At 36.4% G+C, this 9196-nt stretch overlaps 1 protein-coding gene across 1 annotated transcript in view; it reads right to left on the bottom strand.

Moving 5' to 3' along the window:
• Positions 1-3473: 3473 nt before the first annotated feature.
• BCAS2 (BCAS2 pre-mRNA processing factor) overlaps positions 3474-9196 on the bottom strand; it is a 26214-nt gene continuing 20491 nt past the window's right edge. Inside the window, exons 5-7 of the mRNA XM_007948915.2 lie at positions 8460-8510; positions 5801-5881; positions 3474-3600 (exon numbers count right to left, since the gene is read on the bottom strand). Of these exons, the coding sequence (XP_007947106.1) occupies positions 3474-3600; positions 5801-5881; positions 8460-8510 (259 nt within the window). The remainder of the gene's footprint in view (positions 3601-5800; positions 5882-8459; positions 8511-9196) is intronic.

Here is a 9196-nt window from a genome sequence, read left to right as displayed (position 1 = left end):
TAAAATATTTAAGACAAATCATATGCTAGTGAACTTGATGGTAACTAAGATTTCTTTCACATGGGCTAGAAAGCTTGCTTTATCTTGAAGTTGATAAATACGGTTGACCAATTCAAGCTTGCCTCTGCCTAATATTTTTCCCTTGTAGGACGATGACAGATAAAAGATCCCCATCCAAACTGTATATTTTGATATAAACATTATAAAAACCATGTCTTTTGCAGCATGTTCCCTTCAGAAAGCCTTGGGTATTTTATCTTAAGGAGCTGGTTTAAATTAGGACAGTTTATGTTGTGTTAGAAGACCCATTTTAAGTGGCTTAAACAGAATAAGCAATTTATTGGCTCACATGTTGAAGGCAGAGCTAGCTAACTTATTCCAGCAGATCATCCAGTTACACATTTTTTCTTAGCTTTGTTGGGGTTCATACTCAAACTCCCTATGGTTACTTATGAATAAGTCATAAATAGAGCAAAATTTGAGTATGCTCAGTCTAAAGAAATAGAACCATTCACCCTTTTTAGTGGTTTGTCATCTGCCACATCTGCTGATTTTTATGGAGTAACATCCTGAATTTGGCACACTGAACTCACCTGGGACAAGGCAGTCATGATACTAGGCTGAGATTTAGTAGCAAACAGTCCAAAGGAGTCACTGGAGAGACAAGAACTTGGCAAGGAGCAAGGATTATTACCAAGAGTCTAGTCTCAGTAGGGAAAATGAGAAGGAGATGTAACTTCTTGGGGCTGAGCAGAAGGTGTAGGCAACTGGATCACACAGTAGAAGAATGAATCCCACTTGCCCATGGAGCAAGAATGTAATTAAAAAAATTAATAATTCCAAGATTGCAATATTTGGTATGCATGACAATCCTTCTATGGCTCTAAACCAGCATCCTTCCACTCACAAAGCAGTGTTTACCCTCCTTCATTGAAAAAGGAAATTGACAACGTTCTAGCACTTTACCTTACTTTCTTCAAGAATGGTCTTCTTAACTCAAATGATACAGCTCAACTAAGGCTAAATCTGATTGGGGAAAGGGAATGAAGGCAGAGGATGGTGGAATTTGTTGTGACAAAACAGTCATGCTTACCAGGGGAGGGGCATTTCTAGCATTACAGACTCTTTTATCTGATAAAAATTACATTTTTTATTATAAAATGCACGTGTACACCACACAAAAGAGAAAAGCAACCATAGTCTTGGAGTCAGATCCGACTCATAGCAACCCTTGGGTTTCCAAGGCTGTATCACTACAGAAGTAGATTTCCCAGTCTTCCTTCCAAAGAGTGGCTGGTGGGTTTGAACTGCCAGCCTTCTGGTTAGTAGTCAAATGCCTTACACACTATACCACCAGAGCTCCCATGTGTACACACACATACAATTTTACATGTATAATTTGAAGTTCATGAAATCCCTGGAGCCCATTTGCAGATCTCAAGCCAGTTAGGAGCATTTAGTGTGTACCCTTTCAGACACTGATCTTATGATGGACAGTTGTTTCTTTTTGTATGTTGTTGTTGTTGTTATGTGCTGTCGAGTCAGACCCGACTCATAGCGACCCCTCCATGGGTTTCCGAGGGAGTATCACTACGGAAGTAGATTGCCCCATCTTCCTTCCGAGGAGTGGCTGGTGGGTTTGAACCGCCAGCCTTCTGGTTAGCTGTCAAGTGCCTTAGGCACTGCACTACCAGAGCTCCCTATACATTCCCAAACAAGTTTAGAAGTAAAAACTAGGGGAGAGAAAGATGGGCCAGCTGTTTCTGGAAAGTAGATCAGAAAAATCCTAAATCATGTTAGTATTTTGTCTCTTTAGCATTTCTAACTTTGACAAGTGTGTTATCAACCTATCTTTAGGAAAAGAAAAAAAAGAAGTCTATTTTGGGAAAACTATTTAAAAAAAAAATTTGCTTTTCCCCTCTTATCATAAAGAAAGTGTTAACAAGTATTGCTCCCATCAATAGTTTTGAACTGGCCTGGGATTTAGACCACTGGAATGTACTTTGAATGCTCATTCTTTTTAAAGATTTATTTTATCACTATCTGCCTTTTTGACTGTTAGGTATTTAATATACTTCTGTAATTTTATTTTACACTGCAACTGCACTATCAGCCAACTAGATCAAGACTACTGAGCTTCGAAATGAGGACCAAGATTTCCCAATTCCCAGTCATTTTATTTAAGAAGGACAATAGTCAGTAACTTACATAAATTGTTGTTGCTGTCAAGTTGATTCCGACTCACAGCAACCCTGTATGTGCAGTGTAGAACTGCTCAACAGGGTTTTTTCAAGGTTGTGACCTTTTGGCATTAGATCATCAGGCCAGTCTTACAAAGCACCTCTGAGTCTGTCAACTTTTCTATTACTCAAGCAATTAACCATTTGCAGCCATGGACTCCATAATACTGTACAAAAGATAGGCAAAATGGAACTTTTGGTTGACATAAGCTTCATCTTATAATGTAAAATGTGTTTGAAACTCCAAATTTAACATGTAGAGAAGGAACAAGAGTGCCAAAGTATGTTTAAAGAGATGATTTTAAGAAATCCTAAATGGGGTCATGCTATACTATTATTCTGTAATTTGCTTTTCCTAAACTCATACCTTCAAAAGCACCAACCAGTTATCATAAAAATTCTACATTTATCTTGTATTGTTAATGCTAAACATCTTTTCCTCAGTTTTCTGAAGAGGTATTCATTGCTCATTGATTTATAAAAGGCCTTTGTATACTAAGGTTATTTATCCTTTGATATGTTACAACTACTTTTTCTCAATTGGGCAGCAATCTTATACAAACACAAACTCTGGCACTAAGCCATCCAAGTTCAAAACCTAGCTCTGACACTTTCCAGTTCTAAAACTTTGACAAGTTATCTGTAAATGGGAACAACAGTACCCACGTTTTAAGATTTTTGTGAGGAACAACTTATTTTTATTCATGTAGGCTTAATTCATATACCTAAGTGCTCAGAACAAGTTAAGCTTTATGTAACAATGACGATGATGATGTTGCTGATGCAAGACACTGTATTTCGGAAGTCTTGTAATCAAAAATTTATTTAAAATTACCTCTTTATTAGACAAAAGTATACACTGAAAGCTTCCAAATTCTTGTACATGCTGATCTTTCCATAAAGATCTCTTGGATGCAAAATAAGACCCTAGTGGCTCAAAATTAATTCTGTGTCAGTGTATCTTTTTAAAATTATACTTATCTTGAAAGTCTACAGTTGTTTTTTATAAAGCTATAAAAATACCACCAACTTGAAAATTTCTATTTTGCTAAAACGTACAAACAAAAATAATACAACACTTCACACATTCTATGGTTTATAAACATTCTACCACCGATGGATGGTTTCTATAAGACGTTGTTGGTCTTTCATGGTTCAGAAATAGTATAGCTGTCTGATATTCTGGAAAGCCCAACTCTCCCTTCTTTTTACCCACCAAATTCATTTTTCTTTTCAGAAGTCTTGGCGAATGTTTTCTTTGTTGGCTTCTCCATGTTGCTGCTTAATTTGATAGATTTCATTTTCTAGTTGTACAATAGTCCGTTCAATCTCATAATTCTTACTAACTAGGGATACCCAACTAAAACAGAAAAAAGGGGAGAAATTATCCAGTATAAAATTTCTTTTGGAATATTTTATGTATATATTTTGACCCAGTGTCATAACACAAACCTTCATTTCTAACTTTCTATTTTAAAAACCTAAGACACAAGTGAGGGAACTGGGTAAAGGACAAACCATGTCTATTTTTTGTAAATGCATGTGAAATCATAATTTGTCTCAAAATTAAAAGTTTAATTACAAAGAAAAAGAAAAGGCAAATTTCAAGTGCCCATCTAAGGCACAACAATTGGTCTCTGTTTGCCTGGAGCCACAGAGAAAGAGACTCAGGAGGAACAGGAGGAAGATATGGAATATGTGGCTGATTGCTTCCACAAACAACTGCCTCCTGTGCCAAGAGACTAGAAGAACTGAATGGTGTGTGGCTACCATCACTAAACATTTTGATCAAAGATTCTATAGAAGAATCTTGATCAAAAGGGGGGAGGAATGTAGAACAGAATTTCAAATTCTAATGGAATCCAGACTGTCTAGAGTCAAAGGAGCTAGGTGAACCTCCAAAACTATTATCCTGAGATAATCTATTAATACTGAAACCAAAAATATCCACTGAAATCTTAACCCAAATAATAGTTTAGCTTAACTAGTAAAGAATGTCTGCCTTGAGCAATATGCTCTTTTAACAACTATCTATAAGGGATCAAAGTGCTAACAGTAACTCAAAAGATGAGACAGGAACCTTAAAGCCAGTAAGTTTATATTAATGGTGGAAAAAAAACTCAGAAAAGGAGGGTGCGAATGGCTGTGCAACTCAAAGAACAGAATCGATGCCAGTGAATTGGACATGTAGAAACTGTTGAATTGGTGTATGTTTTGCTGAATATATATACTCTCAGCAAAAAATTTAATAAATTTAAATTTTTAACAAAATAAAAAAAAAAAAGACACAATTGAGGAAACTTAAAATAGATGAGACAGAAAATAGAATGAATGAAGATAGGGTTTGTTTGGATTAACAGAAAAGGAGAGAAAATAGGATAATACTTAAAGAGATAATGGTGGAAAATTTTCTGAAACTGATTTTAAAAATTAAATGAAACAATCCAGTTTCAGGGAGTATCCACCCTCCTTCTCAAAAAATCTCTAGGAGAAATAATAATAAAAAAAAATACATGCTTACACATGCATGCGCACATACACACACATCTATCTATCTATAATATTAGCTTGAAAAAAACAGGAAAGGATACTCAGTAGACTTGTAACAGGGTACGTGGGCATGGAGTTGGAAGTAGAGGGGAAGGTAGAGCAAGAAGAATGATATGGGTGATGAATGGAGGAAGGGTAAAGATATAGCAAAGCAAAAAGAAAAGAAACAACAAATTCATGATGATATGTAAGGATTTAGGGAGCCCTGGAAGAAACAGGTGCTCAGCTACTAACCAAAAAGTTGGTGGTTTAAACCCACTCAGTAGCTCCACTGGATAAAGACCTAGTGAGCTTTTCCCATAAAGATTATAGCCTAGAAAATGCTATGGGGCAGTTCTGCTATTTCATGGCATTGCTATGAGTTGAAATCAACTCAACAGCACCTAACAACAAAAGGCAGAGATATGTATAAACTAATATACATGTTTAAACGCATAAGCCAATCTACTGCAGGGTAGAACTGCCCTATTGGGTTTCCAAGGCTATATAAATCTTTATGGAAGCAGACTGCCACAGCTTTCTTCCATGGAGCAACTAGTGGATTTGAACTGTTAACCTTTTTGTGAGCAGCTGAGCTGTTTAACCACTGTTCCACCAGAGCTCAGGGCATTTTAAAAATAGAATGTATAAACAAAGGGAAAAAAAGAGACACAAATTATCAAAAAAGGTACAGAATCTCCCTCTTTCAAGATTTAAGAAAATGACAGATAATTCTTTTCCTCTTTTTAAAAGAATACAGTTAAAATCCTATACAGGCCCAGAAACATCAGACTGAAAACAAGGCTCTCTAAGACCAGGATCATTTAGCAGTAATTCAAGATTTACAAATCTCTCATTGCCTTCCAAACCAACTCTTCAGAAAGGGGCAGAGGCAATGAAAGGTGGATCCAGAAAGCACTGCATTCCTCTGCTACTGTGGCACTGCATTCAAACACTGTTTCAAATTACTAAATTTTGACCTTAAAAATGTGCGAAGCAATTAAAAAGATAATGCAATTGTAGGTACTTACGTTGACTCCATTTCTCTCAATTTAGATCCAGCTGTTAATTGCATGTTCTTTCGCTGCCAGTTTAAATCTTGAATATGCTTCCTGCAGAAAATTATACAACTCAATTACACTTTAACATAGACTAAAAGTAACAGAAAAATCAATAATCACCATAAGACAGTATCTTTACTCCTTTGAGAAGAACAGCTATAAATATATAGTTATAAACTACTTCTGGAAATTGACTTTCTTCTAATTATTTTTCAATTACAAATTTCATAAAACATGCTCACTAGGAAAAATACACACATACACATAGAGATTAAAATCAAGAGCCCCATTTCCCTCCTGATAATCTATCCAAAGTACATGAGATAAATAAAGTCTTACATCCTCACATCTAAGGAGTATTCTAAGAATGTACTTCTTCAAAGGCAGATTTGGTCACTCTTCTGGCAACCCACTGTATATTCAATATTCTTCATCAATACCGTAATTCTAAGGCATCAATTCATTTTTGGTCTTCCTTATTCAGGGTCCAGCTTTCACGTCTGAGGTGACTGCAAACACCATGGCTTGGGTCTCATATATCTTAGTCTTCGCTTTTTCACATTTTAAGAGATCTTTTGCCCAATGCAATACATCACTGTTTTTTTTTTTTTTTAAATCATTTGTTTTCTTAACTGCTGCTTCTGGTGGTGTTGATTGTGGATCCAAATAAAATGAAATCCTTGACATCTTCAATCTTTTCTCCATCAATTGTAATGTTGTTCATTGGTACAGTTGTGAGGATTTTTGTTTTCTTCATGTGAGATGTAATACTTACTGAAGGCTGTAATCTTTGATATCCATCAGAAAGTGCTTCAAGTCCTCTTCATTTTCAGCAAGCAAGATTGTGTCATCTCCATATGGCAGGCTGTTAATGAGTTTTCAAATTCTGATGCCAAGTTCTCCTCAATATAGTCCAGCTTCTCAGATTTTGTTCAGCATACAGAATGAGTAAGTATCACCATGCTTATGATACAACTCCGATGCATATCTTTACTGATTTTAAAGTATGCAGTATCCCCTTGTTCTGTACAAACAACTGTTTCTTGGTCTATGTACAGGTTCGGCATGAGCACAATGAAGCACTCTGAAATTCTCATTCTTCCCAATGTTACCCATAATTTGTTATGATCTATACAGTCAACTGTCTTTGCACAGTCAAGAAAACACAGATAAACATGGGCACAAATGTGGATCTCTGCCAGTTGGTTGGCCAGACAGCTAGCTGTCTTCCAAATTTCTTTGCATACACAAATGAGTACCTCCAGCACTACATTCATTTGTTGAAACATCTCAATCGGTATTCTGTCAATTCCTGGAGCCTTGTTTTCACCCGTACCTTCCACACAGCTTGAACTTCTTCCTTCAGTACTGCCAGTTCTTGATCATATGCTGTCTCTTGAAATGGCTGAATGTCAACCAACTCTTTTTGGTACAGTTGCTCTGTGCATTCCCTCTATCTTCTTTTGATGCTTCCTGTAATTTTCCCCATAGAATCCTTTAATACTGAAACTTGAAGCTTTAATGCTTTCTTCTGTTTTTTGGTGTTTTGTTTTTCCCCAGCTTGACAAAGGCTGACCATGTTCTTCCCTTTTGGTTTTCTAACTCCAGATTTTGCATATTTCATTATACACTGTCTTCTTGAGCTGCCCTTTGAAATCTTCGGTTTAGCTCTTTTACCTTGTCATTTCTTCCATGTTTCAGCTACTCTACATTCAGGAGCAAGTTTCTGTCTCTTTTGGCATCCATTTGGGTCTTTTCTTTCTTTCCCATCTTTTTAATGACCTTTTGCTTTCCTCATGTATGATGTCTCTGATGTCATCCCACAATTTGTCTGATCTTCACTCACTGTTGTTTAAGGCTTCAAATCTATTCTTCAGATGGTCTCTAAATTCAGGTGGAAGATACTCAAGGTCAAATTTTGGCTCTTGTGGACTGGTTTTAATTTTCTTCAGCTTCAACTTGAACTTGCATGCAAGCAACTGACAGTCTGTTCCACAGTCTGCTCCTGGCTTTGTTCTGACTGATGATATTGAGCTTCTTCATTGTCTCCACAGATGCAGCCAATTTGATTCCTGTCTATTGCATCTGGTGAGGACGCCATGTATACCTGCCATGTATGTTGTTGAAAACAGGTATTTGCAATGAATAAATCCTTAGTCTTGCAAATTCTATCATGGGATCTCCAGTGTCACTTCTATCACCACAGTCGTATTTTCCAACTACCAATCTTTCTTCATTTCCAACTTGTAAATTTCAATTATTAGTAATTATCAATGCATATTGATTGTATGTTTCATCAATTTCAGACTGCAGACATTGGTAATAATCTCCATGTACACAAAGAGATTAATTTATTACATATAAACATGATATTCTGCAACATTTCTCCCTTCAAAATTTTTTTCCCTATCTTTAGACTCATAATGTGCAAATGACCCAGCAGAAATGTTTTTAGACCTCAGGCCTATTTCTACTCCACACAGCACAAACTGTTAGAAGCTGGACAAAGTGTAGATCAATGTGTTAAACTCATGTGACTGTAATCGCACAAACTTCTTTTTCTTCCACTGTTTTATATTTATTCTGTGTTCATCTAAACTTTATTCTAAAATAGGAATAAACAATTTACCTTAACTTCTGGAGTTCTTTCTGAGCATGCTCAATCATATGAACCAGATTTCTGAAGAATGAAAAGAGATTAAAGTACATGAAAATGTATTCTTACCAACTAAAAGTGAACTATCTGTATGATACAAAGTGTTTCTGCTAAAATCAGTTAATATTTAATCAAGTTCTCTATGTCAGGTACCTTGTTAGATACTTTATAAATATTGTTGTTAGCTGCTATGAGTTGGCCCCCCATTCATGGCAACTCCATGGGGTTGGACCATGTGATCCACAGGATTTTCACTGGCTGATTTTTGGAAGAAGATCATCAAGTCTTTCTTCTCAATTTGTCTTAGTCTGGAAGCTCTGCTGAAACCAGTTCAGCATCATACAAACACACAAGTCTTCAAAGACTGACTAGTGCTAACTGTGTCTGAGGGGAACTGACCAGGAATGAACCTGGATCTCCTGCCTAGAAGGCAAGAATTCTTCTACTGACCACAAATGCCCTTCATAAATATCTGTGATTTTGTTGTTGTGTGCTGTCACAATGATTCCAATTCATATGAGCATGAGTTATAAATATTAGGTAATTTTCACAGGAATTCTTTGAGGTAGGTATAATTTATTGCCCCAATTTTATATGTGAAGAATGAGGTACGTAGAGGCGGGGCAAGATGGCGGACTAGGCAGAAGGATTGCACAGACCCTCTTCAACAAAGAAAAGGGAAACCAATTAACACAGACACAGAAGATAAT

Source organism: Orycteropus afer, unplaced genomic scaffold (genome assembly GCF_000298275.1).
Source record: "Orycteropus afer afer isolate SDZICR_OR568_19922 unplaced genomic scaffold, OryAfe1.0 scaffold00010, whole genome shotgun sequence".
Classification (NCBI taxonomy): domain Eukaryota; kingdom Metazoa; phylum Chordata; class Mammalia; order Tubulidentata; family Orycteropodidae; genus Orycteropus; species Orycteropus afer.
The sequence above is the reverse complement of the archived record's forward strand: the minus strand, read 5'-3'. Positions and strand labels throughout refer to the sequence as shown.